Below are 27807 nucleotides of genomic sequence, written 5' to 3'. Positions count from 1 at the left end.
TTGTTTATATATATGTTAATACATATATTCGAGGTATAGTTGATGTACAGGATTATGTTTCAGGTATACAAAGTGACTCGAAACTTTTAAAGGCCCATTTGTGGTGGTTAGAGGATACTGGCTCTATCCCCTGCCTCGTGCACGGCATCCCTGTAGCTTGTTTACTTTCCTGCGGAGTAGTCTGTAGCCCTCCTCTTCCTCCCCCGTCTTGCCCCTCCCCCCTCCCCCTCCCGGTCCCGCACTGATAACCTCCAGTTCGTTGTCTATATCTGAGTGTTTCTTTTTTTGCTATATCCTCTAGTTTGTTTTATTTGTGACCCGTGTAATTTGTCAAGAAAGTTTAATTGACACTTTGGGTGGAGACCTCCTTGGACCAATCGTGCAGGATAGTGGAGGGGGGTGTGAATAAGTTGCGCTTGTAGGGTGGGGGAGGGTCTTCAGTCAAGTTACCAGTCATGATTGGTTAGTCAAGTCGGGATTGCATCTAAATCTCTATTTATATTGAGCCTTATTCTTGGCTCCTCCCTTTTCTGGGTTTGCTTATAAAAACCAGCAATCACATCTCTTCCAGTATTGTTCCGAGTCAGGTGGACGGGCCAACTCAGGGAGAAAGAGGCCCCCCTGGTTCCAGACCCTGTCTACCCTTCTCAAAGGTAATTTCTGCTATTTGTTTTCTATCATGTACTGTTGTGAGGTTTTAGAGGGCATTTAAAATTGTGAGATGACTGAAGGGGATCAAGAAACTTCATAGAAAAGAGAAGTTCCGTGTTCCCTGGAGTGGTTGGTGATCCCTACTTCCTTTAGCGCATTCAGTCTTGTTAAAAGAGCTGCCCCGGCTTCCTTCTCAAATGTCCCTTGTAGTTTGCAGAGCTGGCAAGGGTTTGCCTAACTTTTTCATTTTCTTTTCCTGCTAACTCCTCACTGCAGTTTTTCAGGTTTTCCTGCTCTGAACACTGAATTCTTTTAAGTCTGTCTTGGCACCGTTTCAGCCCCTGGATTTACATACTGTTTCCAAATCGCTTCTCTATAATAGTTCCACAGTAAAACAAATACTTGCGAAAGTAAGAAGATAGTACTGGCATTCTCTTCTTCTCATTAAGGCTAACTCAAATGGTGATTCCAATGGATGTTAAACATAGCAAATCAGAAGGGGTTTTGTTTTGTTTTGTTAGAAAGCTGAGAATGCGGTGGCAGGCAGGAGGAGCTGGAGAGAAAATCAGAAGTTAGCTAAAGGCAGAGGGCTCCTATCACGAGGATTAGATCAGAGATAATGGTGCGATTTTATAAGCATACATTGGGAAACAGATCTTAAGGAAGGCTGGTCTGTTTGGATAATTGTGAAAAATGAGGTGTAGCTGATGTGTGTGGCATTAAGAAGGGGTGAAGTGGCGTCTTCCCTCTCTCCCCGAATAACGTGTGAGCAGGAGCATCAGCTCACATTGGAAGGGACATTTCTGGCTCCATTGTTTGTGTCGCCTGCGTCTCTGCAGCACCTGACTCGTTTACAGAGAGTCTAGCTGGGGGGTGGTGATGGCAAAACAGGATTACGCGTGGGCGGAGCTAAGTATATGGAGCCCAACGTTCGATTTTCGATTTTCATTTCATAAGATAATAATGAGTTTTTAGCTTTACTACAAAACCGAGTGTTCCCAGTGTCCTCCTGTTGCTTCTGGAGTTTTCATTCTTTATTGTTTTAACCATACATGCTTTCCAAGGAAATACGAAGTGTGGGTCTCCACCTTTTATAAGGGACGAATGTGACTCACGAGAAGCCCTTACGGCGCATTCAGCTCATTCTGTGTCCATTTAAAAACGCAGTCCGTGTTTGCAACCCAGCTCTCAAGACACTGGCAGAATTTTGCAACGACTTCCCAGTTTTGTTGGCACGTCTCCAGGAACAAGGTTCTTTGTAATTCTTTGCTCAAACATAAGGATCGCCTATAAAACTCTTAGCGGACAGTTTAGTTAATACAATTATCTTTCAGCTTTAAAAGCCACAACATAATAAGGTTTTTTGTTGTTGTTGTTTTGGCCAGGCCGGAGTGTGGGGAGGGGGGAGTAACTAACAACCATATGATGTAACTAACAAACCAGTAACTAACAAACCATATGATGCTATTAGGCTTACAAAGTAGCAGCTCTGTGAGGGCATAGGGAAAAGCCCCCCCCCCTTTTTTTTTTTTTTTTGCTCAGAAAATAATTTAGTGGCAACAAGGTCTGAGAGCCGGGAGCCTCACTGTTCTTAGTGAAACGATTATTTGTCAAACATTTTGATTGCTTCCCTGTCCCTGCTGAAATGTTTGGGCTTTTCTTTTTGCTCCGCTTTGACACTCGGAGTTTTAACTATCGGTGCTATTGTGTTTACGGCATTCAAGGTTTCAGAGTTCAAAGGTTATCCATTAACATGGAGAGTGAGGCTGCACTTAGGTGAAGACTCAATTTGGTTTCACTTGTTCATGGTTCTTTGTTTTGTAGTTCTGCCCAGAGTCATTTGTTTTGATAAGTTAAATGAAGTTTCTTGTTTAGGAAGAGTGTGTGTCTTTGGACTGTGTTTTGGGATGCGACCATCAAGACTTTAAAAAAATTTTAAAGAATGATATTCATCTTTCCTGAGAAAAGGAACTCTAGTATGAGAAGTGATGAAGTGATCAATATCAGTGTACTCGAGTGAAAAAAAAGTTCTGGCTTAAGACTCTACTTCTGGCACTGCTAATTAATTAGGTATGAGTAAGTAATTGGTTCACTTCCTTTTAAAAAAAGACTAACCAGACCATATGTGGGGTTAATAGTTATATATAAAATGACAGCAAAACATCACACTTGGGCAAATTCTTCCCCTTTGCTAAGTAATTGTCTCAAATTCCATTTCCTATTTTATTAAGGATTGCTCACCAGCGGAGCATTTAGGTAGGGCTTTTTGGGGTACGGATTTATTAAATATATACTTAAAGGGCCTTTCTTGACACGTGTTAAGTTTTTCCATTTTGGATACATTGAAGGGCAATTAAAAAAAACCCACTTAGCTATTCGTTTGTGGCGACTTGTATAGCTTTTACTTTTGCATTCGTTTGCATTTTGAGGCAGAGAACTTGGTGGATGTGAATATTGCTTCTGTGGTTCCTCCTTGGGATTTACGTAAACTGGGGGGGGGGTAATGGGGGGGTGGGAATATCCCTGGCCTTCGGAATCATAACCTTTGTGCGTGTGTGTGAACAAATAAAAAGAATAGCTGGGAAACGCTTTCAGTTAAGGGGAGGGAGAAGCCTTATTTTGTTTTTTGGTCCCCAGCTTCAAGTCTCATTTCACCCATGTGGATTTCTATCAAAGCCAAGATGATTCTTGGAACCTAGGCCAAGTTTAGAAATTTCAAGTTGGAGCAGCGGAAGCTCAGCCCTTTCAGAAAAAGTGACAGTTAAGAGATAGTTTTGTGCAGAAGCACATTTGAGAGACATTTAATCATCTCATCTCATGGGCCTTTCTCATGCCTGAGGAAAACCTGAACAAAACGTGCCCAGCTGCCTCGTGAACCCCCGCGATGGGCGTCAAGGCCCGTCCTGGCCGGGGGCAGCGCCGCTGACCGGGCGTCCGGGCACACCTTGCGGGGGCGGGGCGGCGGCACTGCGCCTGCGCGCGGCCCTAGCGGCCCCCGCCCCGCGTACCTGTCAGGGAACCGCCGGCGCGCGGGCCGCATGAGGCCGGATGGCGGGAGCGGGGGGGGGGGGGGGGCGGGGGGGGGGGGCAGGGGGGGGCGGGGCGGCGAAGGGCGCGCGCGCGCGCGCGCTGGCGGCGCGGGGCCCGCGGGAGCGCGCCCACGTCCGGGGGCGGGACGGGGGCGCGCCGCGCGCATCACGTGGCCCGGGGGCGGGCCGGTGGGCGGGGCCGGCGGCCGGCGGGGCGGGGCGGGGCGTCGCGGAGCCGCGGGGCCGAGGGCGGGCGCAACAGCTGCTCCGCGAGCACTTTCTGACCCAACAGTCCCCGTGCGCCGGACGCGCCGCGGCCCTGCGGCCCTGGGGACCCCCGCGCCTGCACTGTCCCCGCGCGGACGAGTAGGGGGCGCCCGCGCCTCGGCCCCCCGTGAGCACCCCCGCCCCGCTCACCTTAGCCCCGCGCCCGAGGTGAGCCCGGCCCCCAAATTCTCCGGGCGGGGGTGGGCTGGGGTGGGGGCCGCCGCCTTCGGTGGGGGGGCTCCCCGGTGCGGGGTCCCCAGGCGGTCTCGCCCGCGGGCTCCGGCCCGGCGGGGGACCCCGTGCGGGCGCGGGGCCCGGAGGTGCCGGCACAAAAGGCCGAGGGGGGCTCGCCGTGGCCCCCGCCCCGGCCTCCCCGCCCCCGCTCCCGCGGACCCCGGCCGCCGCAGGTAAAGGGGCGCCGCGCCCCCGAGCCCGCCCCCCACCCCGCCCCTCTCGGGCGCCCCCTCCCCGCCCGGCTGCGCGCGATCCCACCGGCGCGGTGCCGGGGAGCTCCGGGTGTGCACCCCCGGTGTGGCCGTCGCGCTCACTCCGGGGGAGCCTCAGCACGGCCGGGGGCGCGGGGGAGCCCGGGGCCCGCGGGGGGCTCCCATGAAAAGTTAGGTGGCTCCGCCCGGCGGGTGCCCACGCTGGCCTGCCCGGCCATGGGGGGCGGGCGAGCGGGGGGAGGCGGGCCGGCGCGGGGTCCCCGGCGATGGCCCGGGAGGGGCCGGCGCAAGTTGGGCACAGGCAAAACAGTGCGTCCTAACAGGCGTCCCCCGCAGACAATGGCCGGGACCGAGCGCACGGGCCGGCGGAGGGCGCGTCTACCGGGCCGAGGGAGGGGCTTGGCCGCGCCGCCGACCCGGGCGCGCACCCCGGCCAGCCCCCCAGGCGCCCCCAGACCGGTCCCCGGGAGTCCCGGGCTTTTGCCCATCCCAGAGCAGGCGGTGCACCGGGCCGCGTTTCCTGGATGTGTGTGATACGGTGTTTTTTTTCCCCCTTTAATTTTAAAAGATTTTTTTTTTTAAGCAACTTAAAAAAAGTAACTCTTAAACGTTTTAAGACTGTATCACTCAATTCTAGTGGGATGTGAAAAGCCAGCTGCAAGCAGAACTAGGAACTCTAAAGGGCAGGAGGGATTGAAATGTTCGCCTAAAAGTGTTTCTTTCTTTTTTTTAAAAGGGAAGTTTCTGCCAGGAGGCGCTGAGTGGCGAAACCGCTCAGTTTCAGATGTAGAGCCCTCTTCACTCTTGATTTGGCCCCAAAAGGCCAGCCCCAGGGGGTGGGCAGGGGGCGAGAGGGGAGGGCGCTGCTGGGGGCTCCGGAAGGCTGGATTTGGGGAGGCCCGGGCGGTCTTGCTCGGAACGGGCCAGACCTGGCCTGCGGGGTGCACAGGCCGGGACCGGCTCCCCGGGGTCGGGATAGATGTCCAGGTCCGGGGTTGGAGCCCACGTTTTAGGATTCAGGGTAGGGCCACCGAGGACGGGAAGCCGCATTCTTGGGCGGGTGGGTGGGGGTGGGGTGGGCCGGGGTTGGGGAGGGGAAGTTTTCGAGCAAGGCTTAGTACCAAGAGCAGGAAAAGGCCATCACTGGCTACTTCTGGGCCCCCAAGTAGTCTGTTCACATTTGGAGCAGTGTAAACTTTTCTTTTTGTTGTGTTTTCCAAGAAAAGAATAGTCACTTCAGAGTGTGAGGCTTTGGTGCGCTGGTTCCCCTTTGAAATTCCTTCAGCCTCAATTTATCTTTCTGGATCAGCCTGTAGGCCTTGGAGTGTTGAGCTTGAACATTCCTAATCGTCTGTTGAAGACATGGCGGGTCCAGTGACCCTTTGGCAGGTCTGGGGGCCTGTGACTGAGCCCTGTGCAGGCTAGCTGGTTGCCTAGTTTTCTAGATCGTTTGGGAACATTAAGCTGTATGTTTTAAGAACCCTAGGTCTGATTTAGTTCAGGTTGATTCAATTATGTCTTCATCGCTTTTGAGTTGGTTGAATGAGTTGACATGAGATTAAGCTCAACAAAAGAAAAGGCAGGGTAACAGCAGCTGCCTGCCGGGCCTGGCCAGTAGGTAGGGGTCTTGAAGGAAGCCTTTCACCTTTTCTTTTGTATTTGTCAAGAAGTACATTTAAAATGTTCCGTACTGTACTTTTGCCCCTCCTGGGATGGATGGACTGCCTTGATTGATTGATATCAAATAAGATTTAAAATACTGAATTTGGTAATACTTTGAGAATGAGTAATAGACCTAGATTTTCCATAAAGTCTTTAGAGCCCTAGTGACAAGTGCAGAGTGGTAACCTAATTGCTTTTTGTCTGAAAAATATAACAGTCAAACCACTAGTTTGTGCTTGCTTAGTTAACGTGTGCAAAGGACTTTTTAAGGTGTGTCCTTAATGGACTTGACTTTTTCTGAGGAACTCCTATTTATTTTAGATACTGTTTTGTTTCATATTCTAAAGACTGTACTGGTGTGTGTGTGTGTGTGTTTAATCCCGGTGTTTTAGTGGAAGTCGACCCCCACCCCAGATTGCTGCCATTTTGAATCAGTTATATAAGTATTGAAATCAAGAGGCAGTGACTTACTTAAAAATTCAGTGGTTGTTAGTTACAAGCCAAATTGACCATTTATTTGGCTTGTTTGGTAGAATAGGGTTTCTAATCTCATTGTCTGGAATTTCGATTATTTGGTGAGAAGGGGGAGGCTGCTCCTTTAGAACTGCGCGATGATTTGCATGCTTCAGGAGGAAGTGGCGGAAGCGCATGGCTTTTCTAGGTAAAGGACACACTTTTTTCTTTCGTGTCCAACCTCAGTGCTTTTCTCTTCACAACACCATCAAACACTGCTGTTTGACCTTTGCTGGTTTTTTTTTTTTTTTTTTTTAATTTGTGAGACCTGAGTTTAGTACTTGTCTTGGGTTCATATTATTCCCTTTCACTTCTTAATCAAAAAAAGGAACTAAACACCATTCAGATAAAGCTGTTAGAAAATATTGCCCCGGTCACCCTGAAGAATTGATTGAGATAACAGCTTGATCCCCCGCCTCCCAGGTAAGGGAGGAAGATGGGAGGGTTAGGGTTAGCCTTTGCCAGTAAAGGTTTAAGCAGAAGCTGGTCTGAGTTCTCTTCCTAGTCCTCCATTTTTGGCCTGTTTTAATAAAAGCCCCTTCCAGTGGTCCTTTTCAGAGGAAATCTGAAAATAGAACTCAGTCAAGTCACTTACAAACTGATGAAATAATTAAGGAATATAATGGCCTGGCAAGGCCAGGGTCCCTCTGTCTCCTCATTCCAGATAAATGCTAATCACTTCTCTGTCTTTTAACAACATTTATGATGAAATGGCCTGTTTTTGCCACAGCAGGGTTGCCTGCCCAACCCTGGAGCACTCTTAATTCTGATACGCTTGATTAGAGCCTCGGGGGTCCCAAAAGATGTGCTGTTTTCCCACTTTGTAGAATTATATTCTCTTCTCACAGTTGTTCCAAACATGATATTGGTTGGTAAGAACTTTTGAGTAGTTTTAATGACTCTTGACTGCTTAAAATCTACTACTTAAAAAAAAAAAAAGGCCTTTTGTTAGGACTGTAAAGGATTGGACCTTTTTTTTGTTTGTTTTACATGAAGCTTTGTTTCCATTTGGTTAAAAAAAAAAATTCAGATTGTTCCAGCTCACAGATGCCACTATGGGCTGTGTTTTAAATTGTTCATCTCTAATTTCTTATTTTAGCTTAATTGTGTAGTAGTGTATTTAATCGATGAATTGGAAAGGTGGTGTCAAACAAGTGAACAATGGGTGTATATTTTCAAGCTTAAGAATTACACAGTAAGAAGGAAGCACATGAGACAGTGTTCTCAACTGACGAGTATTTGTTCCACTAGAATAAAATAAACGTAAGGAGATTTTAAGTTAAACGACTTGGTGTGGAATACACTGAGTAGTTTTCAAATTACTGAGATGTGTTACAAAATGAAAAAAAACCAGCCTGGAGGATATTTACAGAACAGCCACTGAAGTGGATTGAAGGAACCCCAATCATATTAACTGTTCTAAATAGTGAAGGGTTTGGTTGCATCGTGTAGATGAAAGTGGTGAGTGCGGAAGGGTCCTGCTTCACTGCCTCCTCTCCAGATCTTTGGGGGAGGGGTGCTGACTGGTTTCAATGCACGTGGAAGAAAGGATGAGTTACACAAAGACAGCAGGAAATTTCTTAAATTTGGGGGAGGGAAGCTCGATCCTGATAGCTGAATAGCCTGATTTTGAGGGGGCAGTGTTAACCCTTCCGACATGTTGGTGAAATGGTGACTTTGGGGAGGAAGGTGATGTGGATTCTTTCCTCCAGCTTTTTACTATAGTTAGGCAGATTTGCAGCGGTATGCAGGGCGGAGGATTTGGAATGGAGGCTGTGAGGGCAGATAGAAATCTGACTTTGAGGAAGTGGGAGGGCTGTGGGGGGGGTGGGTAGAGAACCGTCCTTTCCTAAAATCTGCAGCTCATGGTGAGTAAGCTCAATTCTTACTGAAATCTTCCCAACACATGGAGGGGCACCCCTGCCGGCCAGGTGCCACCACGCACTCCTTCACAGCAGAACGCTCATCAGAACCCCTTAGAAAGTTTGAGCGTTTGTTGGCGGGCTGTTCCAAACAGCCTCATTACTTCCTGCCCAGGGTCACAGCATAACTGAGTTACTGGAAATCTGGGGCCAGTTTGGTAATTTTATGATAAAGTTGAGAAATAAAATTACCAAACCCGAAAAGACAGCTGAATAAGTTGTGTACGAGAGAAGGAGTTTAATCCTGTGGCCTTTGCCGGCAGGGTCCCCTGCTTCTGCAGGAGAGCAGGCCTGCAGTCAGCTGCCAGGGTCTCGATGGGCTCCAGGAGAGCTGGCCGCGCTGTCTCTTGTTTCCAGTGTGTCAGGGAGCCTCAGTTTAGCATCGGTTCTATGGGCTGAAAGGGAGAGTCCAGGTATGTTTTGTTTCCCAGTCAGCATTTAGGAGAAACGCTTGTTTCTTGCTGTATTTCCTGCCTGTGACAAATCAGGATAGCCTCAGAACTGTCAGTTACACCAGAAGAAGCGTTTTTGTGTGTGTTTTAGGTCTGCGGATAAGTTCAGTTCAGTGTGTAAGTCTACTGAGCAGTGATTGTATTAACTGAAGGGAGACATTTTTTTCTTTTTGAAAGCAAATAGGTGATTTGAAAGAGCCAGACGAACAGCTTTAGTATTTACTCAACAGATAGGGAGGGGAAAATTTAAATGTGGCTAAAGAAAGATCTTGGGCCTTAAAAGGCATTGCCCTTGTTTATATATAATCTGAAGTTGGGTTAAATTGGGTATAATTAAGAACACTCACCATTTGGCTCTGTGGAAAAAGAGGTGTGGGTGTGTGGGGTGATGGGTAATATAATGGTTACGGTGATTTGTATATCTGTGTGTGTATATGCACATGGAGAAATACAAATATATATACATATACACACTCAGTTATCTCTGTGTGTGTGTGTATGCATGTAGAGAAATACAAATATATATACATATACACACTCAGTTATCTCTGTGTGTGTGTATATGCACGTAGAGAAATACAAATATATATACATATACACACTCAGTTATCTCTGTGTGTGTGTATATGCACGTAGAGAAATACTAATATATATGCATATACACACTCAGTTATCTCTGTGTGTGTGTATATGCACATGGAGAAATACAAATATATATGCATATACACACTCAGTTATCTCTGTGTGTGTGTATATGCACATGGAGAAATACAAATATATATGCATATACACACTCAGTTATCTCTGTGTGTGTGTATATGCACATGGAGAAATACAAATATATATGCATATACACACTCAGTTATCTCTGTGTGTGTGTATATGCACGTAGAGAAATACAAATATATATACATATACACACTCAGTTATCTCTCTGTGTGTGTGTATATGCACATAGAGAAATACAAATACATATACATATACACACTCAGTTATCTCTGTGTGTGCGTGCAGCATTTTCTGTGTATAGTTAAAAAATACACTTTTTTTCTTTTGGTTCGTTCAAATTGTCTTTAGTTAGTCCTGTTCAGAATCTTTTCTAAATACTTAGGGTAGTACTGGTTAAGTGGTAATAATAGAAACTCGCTGATAGCAATGCTTCTTGCTTAATTAAAAATTTAAAAAAAATAATTTCCCTTATAGTTCTCTTTCACGTCAACGTGGAATTTTTAAAGGCCAGTTTTCTAAATACTTAGGGTAGTACTGGTAAAGCGGTAATAATAGAAACTCACTGATAGCAATGCTTCTTGCTTAATTAAAAATTAAAAAAATTAATTTCCCTTATAGTTCTCTTTCATGTCAAGATGGAATTTTTAAAGGCCAGTTTACAGGCCACAGTTATCTGTTAATGTTGCTGTTACTGAAACTAAAGCTAATAGGTGGCGCTTTAAGTTCATAGTAAGATCCTTTGTTGACCTTAATTGATTTAGGGGGAATCAGGCTGGGTTCATCATCATAACCTGCAGATGTGCTAGCAGGATTGTATTTCTGTGCTGACTTCGTCTCCCATGTAGAACTGAGCACCTACACTGAATATCAGCAAAGTGAGACTGTCTTCTCACAGCTTCTCAGGCTCTGCCTTTGAATAATCATTCACTTTCCAATAGGTGGTGTTGAATATAAGCTGAATATTTTAATCTTTCTCTTTAGCTTTTAAACATCCTTCCATAGCTATATTAGGAAAGTCAGGTTGACCATCTGCTCAGTGGGTGTGACCTTGGTGATTTCCTTGAAATAGTGTTGAAGGATTCAATGGGTCTTGGTCACCACTGTCGGTTGCTATGCAGAGTTCTCTTCACTTGTCAGACTAAGGAAAAAAATTGTGTGTGTGAAATAGAGAAGGAAAACCTGTAGAAAAACTGTCAGTTTCCTAACTAGATCTTGGAGATAATTTTGAAGTTTAAAGGATACAAATGAATGGGCCAGAGGCTAGCAGTTTGTTTAGACTGAATGTTTCAACATCCATTTGGATACCTTGGTAGCTTGGATGACTTGCTGGAATACTGCAAATTACTTGGCTATAAATAGAATTTTTATGTGTTTTTAACAGGTTTTGAGGACGTTGAATACCTTATTGCTGCACACCATGGTAGTAGATACTCCACGTTAGGTAACCTGCTCAGCTGGGGTGTGCTGTCTTTGAGGTCACTGGTTTGAGAACAGCTGTACATAAAGAACAGTATTTCCAAGTCACTTGGTCAGCAAGGTGGCATTGATAAGCACAAATCACGGTGCTTCTCATTAAGCATTATAGAATGGGTAGTAGTTGCTAATTTCAAGGTCTGTAGGTATTGGCAGAATTCATAGTAACTTTACTCACACATTGAATATCTGCTTTTTAAAAAAAAAATGGCTTAAAGAACACCAGACTTGCATTTTATTTTAGGTGGTTACAGCAGTATGGTTCTTTCTTTTCAAAGCTTATGTTGTGGTAAATTAAGAAAAAAGAGTATCTACTGACGTGATCACAATATAACTTAGTTTTCTCTCCAGATAGGTTATACTGAATAACCTGTTGCTTTAGGTGCCTGAGGAGTAAATGGCTGACGGTTGAGTGCTGTCGTTAACCTGAGGAAAAGTTAAGATACTGGAAAATTTTCTTGCTGAGCACCTTTGGCTCAGCTTAGTGTGTTCGGAAGGCTCCCTCTTCTGCACACTAGCGTTTAGAGGGAGCGTCTCCCCCCGAACCCAGCTCCAGCCCCATCGGTTGCTGCACGCTGGGGGCCTGTGCTGGGGGCCTGTGGGCTCACACTCCCTCCGTGGGGGGCTGCTGCCAGCATGCCTGCTTTTCATAAGTTGTTATTCAGGTCTTTGTAGGATGGGCGCTCTGTAAAGAGTTTTGATTTTTGGTGAGCAGCCTAGTCTTGGTAGTTACTGATTCATAGTTTAAGGAAGTGTTTTGTCTCCATTGAGTGTCTGTGTCAAGAGTTGAGGGCAGGGACTTCCCTCTGGGGGTCCAGGGGTTAAGACCCCGAACTCCCGAGGCAGGGGGCCCAGGTTCCATCCCTGGTCAGGGAGCTGAGGTCCCACACGCGGCCGCCGCACAACGTAGCGGAAAGTAAATACGTAAATAAAATGGAAAAGAGTTGAAGGCGTTTGCTGTGAGAGATGACCCTAGTAGGCCTTGCATTTGGGGTTTGGTAGGTCAATAAGAAAGTGAAAGTGAAGTCGCGTCCAACTCTTCACGGCCCCACAGACTCTAGCCCTCTGACCAGGCTCCTCTGTCCGTGGGATTCTCCAGGCAAGAATACTGGAGTGGGTTACCATTTCCTTCTCCAGGGGATCTTCCCGACCCAGGGATCGAACCCTGGTCTCCTGCACTGGAGGCAGACGCTTTACCCTCTGAGCCACCAGGGAAGTGGCTATAAGTCCAGGTGATGCGGGTTTGCTTCTGCTCGTCACCTTTATGGTGTGATTATGTGTGATTCATTTTTTATCATCCTCTTAACAAGGTAGGATGGTCATTAGACGGCAGCCACAGACAGCCACGTAGAAGTCTTGATGAGCATTCTAGTTAATTTTAGTGTCAAGCCAGTGAGGTTGGTGAGTGGCCAGGGAGCGGCGCAGCCGGGGTGCACGCCCGTCCCTGTGGCCCTTTCTGGGCGCTGGGGGCAGCAGTGAGCCAGCTCGCAGGAGGGCCGGCCCTGGGGCTGAAGGCTGGCCCGTCTCGGGTGTCTTTTCAGAGGACAAGAAGGATTGCTGTGAGCCTGGGCCGCAGGCAGTGGGGCACAGCTGATGACTGTCAGAAGGCAGTGGCGCCCCATTCCAGCACTCTTGCCTGGAGAATCCCATGGACTGGGGAGCCTGGCGGGCTGCAGTCCATGGGGTCGCTAGGGGGCGAACACAACTGAGCGAGTTCCCTTTCACTTTTCACTTTCATGCATTGGAGAAGGAAATGGCAACCCACTCCAGTGTTCTTGCCTGGAGAATCCCACGGACGGGGGAGCCTGGTGGGCTGTCTTTGGGGTCGCACAGAGTCGGACATGACTGAAGCGGCTTAGCAGTAGCAATGACTGTAAGGTTCTGTCCCTTGGCTGGAGGTTTTGCCACCAAAAGACCCCCTGGCCTGGGACGTCCATCCCCCAGCTCCCCACCCCATCCTGTCCACCCTCTCAGGCAAAACTGAAGCTCTTCTTTTTCTGAAGATTTTTTTCCAGTGTCCTCCTGTACCACCCCTTTGGGTCTTGTGTTGGAAGCTGATGGTGACTTACTTAACCCAGATATTTGAACATTTGAAAGATAAAAGCTGAAATGAAACTGTCAGAAGACAGGAACTGCCAGTATATGCCCCGACCCCACGTGGGAAGTGTACCCACATGACATTTTTCATCCAGAGTTGTTGGGAGTTTAGGATTGGTGTCTTTGGTAAAAGATTATTTACAGAAAAGTGGAGTTCCCCAGAGCTGACAAATGTCAGATTATTGTCAGATTTCTTAAAAAGTTGAGGTCTGACATGCAGGGCTTTGATTTTTGCCAAATCAGGACATTAAAAAAAAAAACCCAACCCCCAAACCCTTTCCTATTGCCACTCTTCGATTTTATAAGAAGGGCATTTTGGCACCAAAAAGTAGAAAGGGTCTTAAAGGGCAGGCTCTATTCAGATTGAGATGGATCCCTGCAGCTGTGCCCTCCTCGAGTCATCGCTCTCACTCAGCTGTCGGCCAGGGAAGAGTGCCGCCAGGGTTTGAGAGCTGCTTTTCCAGTGTGTGCTATTACTTTCTTCAGTTACAGTATTACCTGGGACACTCACGTTCAGTAAATATTTGCTGAAGGAGTAAATGACTACACGGAAACCTAAAGGATCACTCAACAAATCCAAATAATTGTCTCACATCTTGATGAGCATGATCACAGAGTTACGTCTACCCATGAAGTGTTTCTAACCCCAGGACCATGGAACATGGATATTTTGAACTCTGCAAATGGTCCTGTGATTCAGCCACCCGCAGTGAGTGGACGGAGGAAGACGGGTATGCGGTGGTGACAGCTTCAAGGCTGCAACTCAGCCAGGACTGGAACTTGGGCCTCTGGAGTGTTCTGTGCTGCCCAGCAGCTGGCAGCCCTGTCTGTGTATTTCTCCTCCGTTGTGAGTGCGACAAAAGGCTAAGAAACTAAAGACAGAGCACTTCAGTCCATTCTCTCTTTACCCTAAACTTTGATCTGCAGGCTTATGCAGAAAACCTTAGTGTTGAAGACCTAGTTTACTCCTGACTAAAAGATAATGGGGAGTGGAAGGATTTTGTTTTTCTGGGTGTGAAGAAGGGGAAGAAATGTTTCCTCCTGTTCTGAGCCCACTGGCTCCTGCTCTTTGAGGAAGTGGAGAGAAGGAAAGGAAAGGGGTGTGTGTGTGTGTTACGTGTTGACTATGTGAAAACTCTGTGTGTGTGTGTGTGACCTGTTGACGATGTGAAAACTGTGTGTGTGTGTGTGACCTGTTGACGATGTGAAAACTGTGTGTGTGTGTTACCTGTTGACTGTGTGAAAACTGCTCACCTTGAAGGTGGAGGGTGTTGGCTTCACAGGTTAATCCTTCTGCAAGTGTGAAGATTTGCTCCCAGCTCAGAGCCTGCAGTTCAGTCAGGTCATCCATTTTGCACCTGGCCAACACATACGTGAAAGGTGGATTGGAAATGAGAAGGCCTGTTTTCTGATGGAAGCCTAAGCAATGTTCTGCCAGCCGTGTTGAGGATCTTATTTAAAATGTGTGCATTCATGAAGCAGCTTTTTGTCTGTATTTCCTTATTTGTAGTCTGGGCAAGGAAGTCTTACCCCAGTGCCCACTGAAGGCAGAAGGTTGTTAAAAGCAAATGGTTTGGGCAGTGGAATGAGGGGCATGGTGTCCAGTGGTTCGAAATATATCAAGGTTCTGCGTGGCCAGGATGAGAAAGTGTTCTAAGATGTGTTTCTTGAATGGGGATTTTAGGAAAGGTTCCTGTTTTTCAGTGCTTTTCTCGGTGACTTAGGTTACGTGTAATCCACCAGTGTGCTTTTAGGCGCTTGTGTTTCTTGTGTATTCGTCTGTAAGAAAATGTGAAACTTTGGCTTTTAAGATTTTGCCTCAGGTGCTTTCATTGTTGTTCTTTTTTTAGTTTTTTTTACAAGTCTGTAAACTTGTAGAGATTGTAAGGGTCTACATCATGCACTTTAGTGGCAGTTAAAACATATTAAGCTGAATTTGATCATTTCTGTTCTGAAACTTGACATTTTTTATTTAAATCATTGAAGCACCAGTTTAACTGTGCACTTCTTGTGGTTTGTTAAGGACTATTGGATAAAACACTAATGGTCTAAGTAATGCGCATGTGTAGCAGGATGCTCTACAGAGCACTATTCGCTAAAAGGGAAGCCACTGAATCGGGTCTCTTCTCTGCCTCGTGGGGAAGGCCACTGTGAGCCGTGGGCCCGCTTCCCTCCTTCCTGACTGGAGCCCACCTTTTTCACCTTTTTTTTTCCCCTCCAGGTTTTGGAAGGCCCTTGTCTCCAGGTTGCTGGAAGTGACTTCTTGCTCAGCAGAATCAGCCGCTCGGTGAAGACAGAACTCATGCTTAGCGCTGACTCAGCTCTGCGTCCGCCACCGGGGAGTCTCTCTGCCTGGTCCTAGAGAGAGCCGGGGATCGGCGTTGTGACCGAGCTTCCTGGACTTGCGGAGACACGACAGTAGAGGAATACACACTTTCTTTTGAATTTTTACAACAAATATTTGGTCTAGTTTTGAAGCCTCGGGCTACTGGGTGCGTGAGTGACAAGTCTTTGACAAGTGGCCTTATTCCAACTCCAGAGATTCCTCAAGCAGATTCTAATTTTATATACAATCCTCAGGAGACAGGAAACATGCCAACCCAATCCCTCTTGGTGTATATGGATGGACCGGAAGTGATTGGCAATTCCCTTGGCACCCAAATGGAGCTTGATGACGCCATGACGATCAAAGGGGCCGCCGCGGTCCCCTTCCGAGCCGCGCAGGAGAAGAGCATCATCCAGATGGAGGGGTACATGCCCCTGGACTGCATGTTCTGCAGCCAGACCTTCACGCGCTCCGAGGACCTCAGCAAACATGTCCTGCTGCAGCACCGGCCCATCCTCTGTGAGCCTGCCGTCCTGCGCGTCGAAGCGGAGTATCTCAGTCCTCTGGATAAAGTTCAGGTGCGCAGCGAGCCTCCCAAGGACAAGAGCTGCAAGGAGAGCGAAGAGCTGAGCTGCGAAGTGTGCGGGCAGACGTTCCGCGTGGCTTTCGACGTCGAGGCCCACATGAAGAAGCACAAAGACTCGTTCACGTACGGGTGTCACATGTGCGGCCGGCGGTTCAAGGAGCCCTGGTTTCTGAAGAACCATATGCGGACGCATACGGGCAAGTCGGGGGCGAAGAGCAGGCTGCAGCCCGGCCTGGAGAGCCCGGCGACCATCAACGAGGTGGTGCAGGGGCCGGCGGCCGAGGGCGTCTCCTCGCCGTACAAGACCTGCATGGTCTGCGGCTTTCTGTTTCCAGATAAAGAGAGCCTCATCGACCACCGGAAGATGCACACCAAAGAAGCTGCTTCCGGGCCCCGCGGCCCGCAGACCGAAGCCCCGCAGGAAGGCATGCCGTCGCCGGGGGCGGAGCTGCTGCAGTTCCTGAACCTGAGACCCGCGTCCCCTGCCGAGGTCGCCAAGAAGCCGGCCAAGTGGATACCTCAGCTGGACCCGTTCACCACCTACCAGGCCTGGCAGCTGGCCACCAAGGGCAAGGTGGCCGTGTGCCGAGAGGTGAAGGAGCAGCAGCAGCCGGGCCAGGAGGGCAGCACCGACAACGACGAGTCGTGCTCCGACAAGGAGGAGCCGGGGGAGGTCTGGAGCGGCAGCAAGAGCCAGCCGGAAGGCCCTGGAAAGCCCAGGACGAGTAAAAGCGGTTGCCCCGGCCTCTCCCAAGACAAGGAGAAGTCCAGACACCCCCATGGCGAAGTGCCTTCTGCGGACGCGGACCCCAAGTTGGCCAGTAGTAAGGAGAAGCCGACGCACTGTGCCGAGTGTGGCAAAGCCTTCCGGACCTACCACCAGCTGGTGTTGCACTCGCGCGTGCACAAGAAGGAGCGCAGGGCCGACGCCAGCTCGCCCCCCGCCGCCGCGGACGCCAGGCAGCCCAGGACGTGCTCCCCGGAGCTGCCGCCCACCCTGGAGGACAGCGGGGCCCTGGACCGGGAGGCTGGGTCTGAAGATGGCTCCGAGGACGGGCTCCCAGACGGGCTGCACCTGGGTGAGCTGCCCCCCGCCCCCCGCCCCCTGCCCGGTCCTGCAGGGAGGGCACGGCCCACTGAGGGTGTGTCTGGGTCCTGGCTCCTGGTCTCACCCTGTTGTAAAAGTCCCTAAGCTCTCAGGGCCTTCGTCTCCTTTCTGTAATAGTAGGGTGGTCTTAAAAGGCCTGTCGCGGTTTCTTCCTGCTCTAAGTGACGCGATGTCATGTTTTGCTACCAGAGGCCCCACGTTAGCTCACCTGGCGTGTGTGCTGCGTCACAGCGGGGCAGAGGCCTGGGGTGCTGCTGTTAACTCGGTCACTCCAGCAGAGAGTGAACACATCAAAGCTCAGTGAAAGATCTCATCTGTTCAGTCACAATTCTAGCGTTCTTATGGCACTTAGAGGAAACAGAGGCCGTCGCCGAGGGCCTGTTGGTGGGTCTCTCCGGTCCAGGGCAGAGTGTCCCACTTGTGCTTCAGGTCTCGCCCCTCTTCACACAGCTTTTCTCTCCTTTTAGTAATCTTTTATTGATTAGAGGATTCTGCTGCTGGAGCTCAGCTGATAAACCCATGCCAGGTCAGCCGGGGAATGATGAGAATAGGAGTCAGTCCTAGGAAAATAGTGTCCTTTACAGAGGTGGTCTCGGTTTAAACATACGCTGGCGTTTCGTGTGGTGAGTTGGCTGTGTGTTGATGTCTCTTAAGAGACCCAGCGGGAACGTGACCGGATAATACATCTTCTCTCAAGCCGATGCCCAGTTTCTGTCCTGATCACATGATGGGGCTGAGGGTGGTAGTTTTCATAGCAAATATTCAGCGTGTTTTGAGTTTCCTTGGAGACAGGAAACGTAGCACTTGGCACATGCTTATAATCTTCAGGTTTAGAAATCTAGAAAATGCGTTAGACGTCTTGATGACATCATAAAAATGACTTTAAACATAGCCTTCTAGTCTTCCAAGCGGTTCCTTAGGAACAGCGGCAGTGCTTTGCTGCTTGTGGTGAAAGAGACGCCCCGGTGCCCGAGAGCTGTGAGTGGGTGGTCGCGCTTGCCCGTGGGTGGCGTGGGCAGGACTGAGTGGATGGTTGCGTTTGCCCGTAGGCGGTGTGGGCAGGACCAAGTGGACGGTTGCGTTTGCCCGTAGGTGGCGTGGGCGGGACCGAGTGGAAAACCTGGGCCCTGTCGGTGGGCGGCTAGGATGGCCCATAATAGCTGGGAGCACCAAGACTTGCGTTGGGTCTGGTTACCTCTTGCTTAACCTTTCTTTGCCCGATTTCCTGTTTACACACAATTGGTTCATCAACCCTTATCTTCCACCTCCCAAGGATGATTTCAGCTGCCTATTTATAAAAGTCCTTTATAAAGGACAGCACAAGAGTCACTGGTGAAGCTAGAGAGAAGCAGGAACCAGGCAGACAGGACATTTCACACCCTTTGTGTTGGAGCAAAGGCATTTCGTAACTCTGGATGTGACGCAGCGCACCATAAATCCCGACGCACAGCTGGAAGCAGCAAACTGCTGTGACATGCAAGCTCAGCTCAAGTCTTGGCGAGCTGGGTGTGAGTGTCAGAGGACGAGCCGGGCGCTCTGTGAGGGGTTGGGTCCCCTGAACCCACACTGTGACGGGCCTTCTGGTCTAGACTGACCTCGCTGTGGTCCACTGCGAGCCTGCCTTTCTGTACGTTTACTTTCACGGTCAAAAAGCAAAGTAAATGATTTATTGTTTCCAACTTTCATAAACTGGATTAATAATAGTGATTCACGTAAGTTGATTTTTTAAGTCCTCGTGACACCTTTTTAGACCAAAGGTTGTTTCTGCTATCTTCCAGTATTTGGAGGTGGCTATACTGTCTTCTGGAGAAGGCAATGGCAACCCACTCCAGTACTCTTTGCCTGGAAAATCCCGTGGACGGAGGAGCCTGGTGGGCTGTGGTCCATGGGGTCGCACAGAGTCGGACACGACTAAAGTGACTTAGCAGCAGCAGCAGCATCATACTGTCTTCATGGAAGTTCAGGGGTGACAGAAGTTATGTGGTGCTGTCTCTTGTGTTTTTAAGTCATGCCCCCAGGCTCATGGGATTCTAGTTCCCCCATCAGGGATTGAACCTGGTCCCTGGGCCATGATAGTGTGGAGTTCTGACCGCTGGACCATTGGGGAATTCTCTCTTTACTCCCGTCTTTATGGTACCTGGGAGCTCACCGAGGCTTCTTACAAGCTGCTTTTTAAAATCAGTGAAGTCTATAAATCTAGACTTCAGAATGTGGACAGAGCCAGGTAGGGGCCCTTCAGTTGGAAATTCCAGGGTTTCCAGGCAAAAGGATGAGTTATGGTGAATTTAAAGATGCCCCATCTTCTGCTTCAGCCACACTGATGGGTGTAATTTGACCAGCGTTGACAGAGGTTCATGCGGAGCTCAGGGTCCTGCTGGACAAGCTGGGGTGTGACTGTAGCGCCTGGGCCTGCCTCAGGGGACCTGTGTCTGCTCCACTGTCCTGATTGTGGACAGAGGGGTACAGATTGTGATTCGTCAAGGTTGCCCATGTGAGCACTTGCGAATAATATGATCTGCTTTCCAAAATCTGCTTTGCTGAATTTTGAGAAACTTTCCTAGGTGTTTGCCCAGGGCCAAACTTTTAAAGATTAAGTTGTGCCTGCTGCCCTCTAGTGGTAACTGGCCATGAAGCAGGGACTCGTCAACAGTGAACTCTGCTGTGCTCACAAAACAAAACTTGCACACAGGCTTTAATGCTGCACACAGCCTCAGAGCAGCACTTGGCTGTTTTTAGCCAGTGCCTAATGTAAGAGTTATTTCAGATTTTCCAAAAATGTTCTACCAAGAACCTTTAAGTCAGCTTGCCCTGTTCACATCCTTGAGCTATCGTCTTACATGAATATTTTTGTTTCTGTTTTAAGATAAAAATGATGATGGAGGGAAAATGAAGCATCTTACATCCTCAAGAGAATGTAGTTATTGTGGAAAGTTTTTCCGTTCAAATTATTACCTCAACATTCATCTCAGAACGCATACAGGTAAGGCACCCCTTAGGCTTGTTCACTGCACGTGTCGGCTCAGGATTGCGATGCAGCCCTGTGTCTGGTTTTTGCTGTTGTCCAGACGCTCTTCTGGATGCTCGGGGCAGCTTAGGAACAGACCTGTAGCCTGCTGATCTGCAGCTGTCGCCTTGCCTCCTTTAGTCTCATTTGTAACTTCAGCTGTTTTCTTGTGAAGCTGGTCTCTTGTTTAATGTCTGATTCCTTTATTCTCACTCCCATCTTATTAAAATCTCTAATATTTTTAAATGTCACAGCTTTATTATGTTTTAGAATGAAGTTAATAATACTTAATCATCTTTGGTTTATTACTGTTACTTTCTGGCACTCTGCCTGGCTTGGGGGATCTTAGTTCCCCCAGCAGGTGATTAAAACCATGATCTTGGCACTGAGAGCGTGAAGCCCTGACCACTGAACCACCGGAGAATTCTCAGTCGTCTTTTCTTTAGGTTGTGGAAGCAGCTGTAGCGTAATGGCTTGGGAGGCCATGGGGACTCGACTTTGCTTCTCTTCTTCTCACTGGCTGTGCAGTCGCAGGCAGACTAACTTTTCCGCGCGCTCATTCTCTCAGCTGTAAAGATGGGATAATATTCACTTGCATAGGGCTGTTACGAAGATTAAATGAGATCATTTTAAGGTGTGCTTTTAAATTTTTAAATGGAAGACACATGTTCACATTTTCAACTATTTGGGGTAGAAAGAGTCATAACCCCACGACTCAAGAGAGCTTCTGGATGAGAAGATTCACAGACAAGGGACGAGGGAAGAATCTGCTCGCTCTCGTGTGTTGATGCTTTTCATAATCGTGTGTAGTAAAGTGACACTTCTCGTTTTAGGTGAAAAACCATACAAATGTGAATTCTGTGACTACGCTGCAGCGCAGAAGACCTCCTTGCGGTATCACCTGGAGAGACATCACAAGGACAAGCAGACGGACGCTGCCGCAGACGGCAAGAGCGACGGGAGACCCCAGGAGGCGGAGGATGCGCTCCTAACCGCCGACAGCGCGCAAACCAAAAATTTGAAAAGATGTTTCGACGGTGCCAAAGATGTTAAAGGCAGCCCACCCGCAAAGCAACTGAAGGGGACGGCCCCCGCCTCTCAGAGCGTCCTGGGCGGCGCCCTGCTGGCGGCAGTGCACAGGGAACCTCAGGATTTCAGCGGGGATGCAGTGGACGACGGTGCCGAGAAGCCGAGCAAGGCCCCCGGCCCCGCTTACTTGGACGCCTTGAAGAAGAGGCCGCCCGCGGACCCTCAGGCCAGCCCCCTGGTGTGCAGGACCGAGGCGGCCACGGCGGCCCGCCACGCGCAGCTCGGGCCCCGGGAGAAGCGGGCGGCCGACGCAGGCTGCCAGGAGAAGCCCCTAAACCTGTCGCTCGGCGCCCCGCACGGGGGCGCGCGGGCGCCTCTGGGCAGGAGCGTGACCGCCAGCAGCACCTGCCCGTTCTGCACCTTCAAGACCTTCTACCCGGAGGTGCTGACGATGCACCAGAGGCTGGAGCACAAGTACCACCCCGACGCGCACAAGAGCTGCCGGGGCAGGGCTGCGCTGCGCAGCCGGCGGACGGGCTGCCCGCCGGCCCTGCTGGGCAAGGACGTGCCCCCGCTGCCCGGTGCCTTCAGGCCCAAGCCGCGGCCCGCCGCCCCGGCGCAACCCAAGCCCGCGCCGGCCGAGCGGCCCGCGCCCGGCGCCCAGGGGCCCAGCAGAGCCCCGCTGCCCCCGCCGCCCGCGGGCGCCGAGAGCACTTTAGCCCCCAGCAACCTCAAGGCGCTGCGCCCGCTGCCACCGCCCGGCCTCGGGGTTCCGGGGCCCGGTCCTGCCCGCACGCCGCCCGAAGCACCGCCCTGCAAGGCAGGCCTGGAGAAGGCGCGGCGGCCGGAGCCGCAGCCCGCCGCCGACACCACCAGGAGCGACGGCCCCTGGGCGCCCGCGCGGGACTACGCGAGCGGCCGCGGTGGCGCTGAGCCGGGGGAGCCGCTGCCCAAGCGGCCGCGGGTCGCGCCGGAGCCGCCCTGCGCGCCGTGCCGCCGGCCGCCCGAGCTGCCGCAGTACCGCGTGGTGCGCGGGCTGGCGTCCCTGCTGCCGCCCGAGTGCGCCTGCGCGCCGCCCGCGCCCCCCGCGCGCCCGCGCCCCGCGCCCGGGCCCGCCTTCGCCGCGCTGCTACCCTGCGCGCCCGCTGCTGCCGCCGCGCTGGAAGGTGGGCGTCCTCGGGGGACCCTGGGGGGACAGGGGGAGGGCCCTGGCGCAGCGGCCCCTTTTCCAGCTCCTCCTGGGCTGGGCCGAGGGCAGCGGGGCCCAGGGGCTGTACCCCCTCGCAGTGCCGAGTCAGGTGTCCTTGACGCCTCGCCCGCGTGCATTGCAGGGCGCGCCGCCTGCCCGCCCCTGTGATCAGCGCGGGTCGGGCGGCCGCGCAGCGGGCTCGGGGCCCCTCGGAAGCGCTCTGCGGGCGCGCCGGGCCCTTCCCAGGCTGCTGGGTCCCTGTGGTGTCCAGACCTAGGGAACCGCGCTGCCGCTGTTGGCCAGGGCTCAGCCTTAAGGGAATGTTAAAGCGCAGTCTTCCGCGTGTTGCTCCCCCGATGCCCGCAGGTACCTTGAAGGTCCTTGTCCCCGCAGAGGCGGTTTTAAAGCCCTTGCTGCACCGGACGTGTCTAGCACACACCCGAGTCTGTGAGAGTAGGTGAGACAGGTGTGGGGACCTGTCCTACTCGGTGAAACCGCAGTGCCTTCCCTGATTATAAGCTCTGCAGGTTTCTGCGCCCAAAGGGACGCATCCGTTTTAAACATCCCCGTTTGTATTAATTTGAAATGAAAGGTTGTGGGTGGTGACAGTCTGTATCAAAGATGGCTTGATGTCAGTTGATTGGGGGATAGCTAATTAGAAAACACTCGCTTTCACACAGTCCAGTGACTTTTATAAAAATTTTGATGAAAATAATCTCTGCAGCCTTTTGATTAGAAGTGTCCCTTTCCCCCGACTCTGCATTTAAAATGGACATGAGTCATAACTGTGTCTTTCACTTGGAGAGAAAAGACTGTGTGTTGCAAGTAAATCGGTCTTTTTTTCCCCTCCTCCACACAGTTTTGGTTCATGATACACAAAGGCTTAAAATATGTTGCCATTTTGGCTTTTAATTTTTAGTAGCACTTAGATTATTTTACCATTTAGTGACTAAAATTCTAAGCTAAGAAATGTCTTCCTGGCAATTAAGAACATTTTACCTTGTAACTAACTTTATAATACATATGGATCATTTGTGTTCTGGTCACTTTATCAGGAATTTTGAAAATTGACTTCTGACAACCCACACACATTGTTGAGCTTAATTCTAAATGTCTGTTTACGCTTTTTTTTTTTTTTCCTCCAATCAGGAAAAAGGCCTGTATCCTATCAACACTTATGTAGCAGCATGCTACAAAAGAGGAACTATGAGAATTTTATTGGGAACGCACATTATCGACCAAATGACAAAAAAACTTGATTTCCTGTTTTGGGGATGAAAGGTGAGCACATACACTGTATTGATTTTACCTAATTGAAAACAAACCATCTAACTTACCCAGTATAATACCACAAAGTAAAATTGCTTTTACCTTGAATTTTGAAGTGTTTTTAAAACAGAGCCCTCAGGGTATCTGGATATCAGTGGTGATCATGGTAAAGTAGCAAAGCAACTGAAAGTTACTGAGGGTTTATTTCATGCTAGGGGTTGAATGAATTGTTTATCGTCATGAGCTAGTTTAATCCTTCTTAGAGCCTTAGGCCAACTGCCTGCCATCAGTTTTTGTTAATAAAGTTCTATTGGGACACAGTCACTTCCTTTCCTTTCCTTTAGATCTTCCTTTAGATCGTCTGTGGCTGCCTGGGGCTACAAAAGCAGAAATGGATCATTGTGACAGGGACTTCATGGTCTGCAAAGCCGAAAGCTGTCTAGCCAGTTATAGGAAAAGTTTGCTGATCCCTGAGTTAGGAGACTCTGTGCCCCCTTTACAGATGTGGAGACTGAGACTTGGCTTATGTAACTTGCCCAGCGCCTTCCTCTGTTTTTTGGTCCTAGGTCTGCAAAATTCAAGGCCTGGGCCCCACCCCTCCAGTTTAAGTGCTTGTTCAAAACCTTTATAAACCCTTAGCAGGAGCAGCAGCAGGACAGAGCAAGGAGGTTTATTTTGACTTTTGGTTCACATGGCAGGTCTGTCTAGTGGCGGCTACCCAGAAGCTTCAGGTGGTGCTCTTGGAGTTGTGCACACGTTGATTTAGTTCCTTCCAGGTTTGGGCAGAGGGCATGGCATCTGTGTGAGAGCCAACAGTAAAGTGACTGGAAAGACGGGGGCTCATGGACAGATTTCATCCCCTCCCAGACAGCTCTTGTTCTGCTAATCACTACCATATCCTCGTGGAGCAGACTCTTGACCCAGCGCCTGCTAGATCTGGATTCAGAGAGAGAGACACGTGGACCAGGGCAGAGTCTCTCCTTGCGGTTTTCCCTGGGGCACATGGGCCTGTCTCTCTGCATCCTTCTTTCCCGCTCAGGTGATGCCAGTGGTATGCGGCTGGCATCATCGCAGAAATGGGATTAGATCCACTCTGCCTTGAAACATAAACACGATCTATGGGTGGTTATTTGCACTGTGTGTAGCGGCAAGTGGGGACTGTCGTGTATGTGACCAGCTCCCGCCTCTGGGCTTCTCTGCTTGCCTTTCTCTCTACTCTGGAACATCCTTTCCACACCCTGCTGGCCAAACGACCTTGTTCTGGTGCTTAAGCTCACATATTTCTGTAGCATGTTTGCGGGGAGCTGGGCCTTCGCTGTTCATATTGCCTCTGTGCTGTGGTTCATACCTTTATTCCCACCTGACCTCTGTCCCCAACTTCCACCCTGAGCAGTGCTCAGGTGGTGCCTGGCCCAGGGCTGGGAATTTCAGCTGTAAAACTCCATAGATGTTGGCCAAACAGTGTTACACGTGTTTTGTGCCCTGTCCTTCTCATGGAGGAGGTTATTCTGTTGAGTCTCGTCTTAAATACCTGTGGTCTGTGCCATATATTTTCCTTTTGTTAGGTATAAATTTCCAGAGTTTCCTATAGGAGGCAGCTGACTTGACACCTGTATCTGATGTAAATTCTTACTGGTTAAATCATCTTCATTAAATCACTGTTCATTGTATGTGAGCATCTCCTAAATGGTGCAGCTTATTTATTCAGACTCCTGAGACTTGGTTAAAAATTTAAGCTTAAATGGAACTCATTGCATTTCTAGACCTTTTTAGTTCTGTGTATTTGTTACACTTTTAAAAAACTTTTGTAAACTGTATTTAGTTTTATTCTAATCATGTTTTAAACCTTTTTTTTCCCCCTTAGGTCTTGATGGATATAAATGTGTACTCTCCATGAAATTAAATTAGTTCATCCTTTGAAAAAGCAAATGTTGAAAGCTACTGAAATAAGCTGTGATTGTACTGTATATACAACACATAAAGGAACACTACGGTTTTGTAAAGTTGTTAACTTTTGTACCAAATAGCAATAAAAACTATAGTTGGAAGAGTTGGGTTGTACACAAATGGAGACTGGACATCATCTGTTTTGCCCCGAAAAATATGATTTTTAGAATTGACCAAATAAGAAATGGAGTTTTTTTTTTTTTTTTTTTTGCATACTTGAGCGCTGCTGAAAAGAAATCATTTGGGTTGGGGGGGGTGGGGTGGGGAGAAAGTATATAACGCTTGCACCTCAGGTAAAAAATTTGTAAATATATGTTGTAAACCTGCTTGTTTAAATACTGTGTGTATTCTTTTCCTCTAATGTTGCTCATCACTTGGAGCTCTTTTCTGCTATTTGTCCTCTTTCATCTAAAATGTACGGTTTGTTTTTTTTTTAATCTCAATGATTTGTATTATGTTAAATCCTCCGCTGTCTATTGTCTTGATGGAATTGTTAACGGAAACACCGACCCTCTATGAATGGATATGTGCTGCACGTACCAAGACCAGCCTTTCTGTAGTTGGTGCCCTTCTACTGCAAATGTTGGAAGGTCGTCTGAGGCAGACCCAGACCCATGGAATCCTCTTCTCGGGGGACTGGCGAGGGGGAGTTTTAAGTGTGTGTATGTATAGAGAAGCATTTCCTCTAGGCCAGCCACACACTCAGTAAACATACCAGATTATTTGTGGAGTTACTTAGTTTTCTATCCAATGAATCATTTTTGTTGGAAAATTCTGGCGTTTGCCTGAATTAGTTAAATATAAAGGCTAAATTATACATGTGAATTATATATTGGAAGCAGTTTTTAAAAGAAATGAAAGTTGGGTAAATTTTAGGTTTGCCTCTGGTAGTCTTGGTGTGTCTGGCGCATTGCTTGGGTTGACTGTGGACACACTCAGGTTAATTACAGACACGTGAATTGTGCAGGAGTGCTCACTGAGGCTCCTGGTGCTCCAGGGACGTCACTGGTCTTGAGACCCCAGTTGTCTTCCCATTTTTGGTGGTTTGGAGGCAGCACCATTTTCTCAGTGTACATGACAATTTGGGTTTTAAAGAGAGACTAGCCCCCAGCTGGCTTACTAAATGTTTTATTACACTTCTGTTCCCTTAATCCACTGTCCATGGCTGAGTGTTTTCAGCAGCACCTAGGTTTAGTGACCACAACACACTTTATTAAGAAAACTGTTTCAGAAATAAATTTGCACTGTTAATTTTTCTTGCCTTGCCCTTCTCCATTAGAACAAGGGTAATGTCCTCAAAGAATCCTGATTTTTTGTTTGTTTGTTCTCATTATGCAACACGACGCTGACTTGATGGAAAAGTCTTAACTCCCAGATGAGAAGGGAGACCTCTCTGAGCTGACTGCTGGCATCGTGATGAAGTGCTTTGTATCAGGAAAGTGTACACTATTGACCTTTCTTTCTGTTCACAAGCTGAGCCATATGTACATAATCTAGAGTTTGTTTTCCTAGTTTTGCACTTTTATAGCCTATTTTTGAAGATTAACACATTGACAAAGATGATTGACCTGATCCTTACCTAATCCAATGAGTGTTACAGAAAGCTTGCTGTGACGATAAATATAAATCTTAAAGGGGATATACACGATGATAGAGGGCTGAAATTGAAATCTGTATTAAAAAAAAAAAAATCACCAAATCTATTTGAAAACAAGCCAGTTCATGTCATGCTGAAATCTGGAGGCCTTTCAGATTTCTCCTTTTTACCACATTTCTGGTTCCTTAAAAATACAGTTTTGTTTTTTCTTTCCGCAGCCCTTGTACTCCAAAATGTTGTGTTTTTTTTTCCTTTTTTTGTCCATCAGTATTAATTATTGGGAATACTACTGGTTTTATGTGTTTTTTTCCCTTTGAGACAACAGTACATATACTAGAGGTACAATCTGTTGGATTTTTGTTTATGTATTTATTTCATTCCAGTTTGATTTATTTTAATTGTTGATACTTACGTTGTCAAACAGTAGACATTACTTGTTTTATTTATGATGTATTTCAGCTTAAAGTTATGTTATTATATGTGGATGTAAATATAGATTTGGTGTTTTGCA

General features: G+C 48.8%; 1 protein-coding gene across 2 annotated transcripts; it reads left to right on the top strand.

The window, feature by feature from the left end:
• Positions 1–569: 569 nt before the first annotated feature.
• ZNF217 (zinc finger protein 217) lies at positions 570–27807 on the top strand. 2 transcript variants are annotated; one of them, XM_069547061.1, is made up of 6 exons: positions 570–653; positions 15463–17232; positions 20125–20241; positions 21099–22460; positions 23633–23764; positions 25617–27807. In XM_069547061.1, the coding sequence occupies exons 2-5, from the start codon at positions 15834–15836 to the stop codon at positions 23740–23742; spliced, it is 2988 nt and encodes a 995-aa protein (XP_069403162.1). In that variant the 5' UTR covers positions 570–653; positions 15463–15833; the 3' UTR covers positions 23743–23764; positions 25617–27807. The 2 variants fall into 2 exon arrangements, with proteins under 2 accessions (XP_069403162.1, XP_069403161.1); XM_069547060.1 differs by lacking the exon at positions 570–653 and adding an exon at positions 3904–4115.

Source organism: Ovis canadensis, chromosome 13 (genome assembly GCF_042477335.2).
Source record: "Ovis canadensis isolate MfBH-ARS-UI-01 breed Bighorn chromosome 13, ARS-UI_OviCan_v2, whole genome shotgun sequence".
Lineage (NCBI taxonomy): Eukaryota > Metazoa > Chordata > Mammalia > Artiodactyla > Bovidae > Ovis > Ovis canadensis.
The sequence above is the reverse complement of the archived record's forward strand: the minus strand, read 5'-3'. Positions and strand labels throughout refer to the sequence as shown.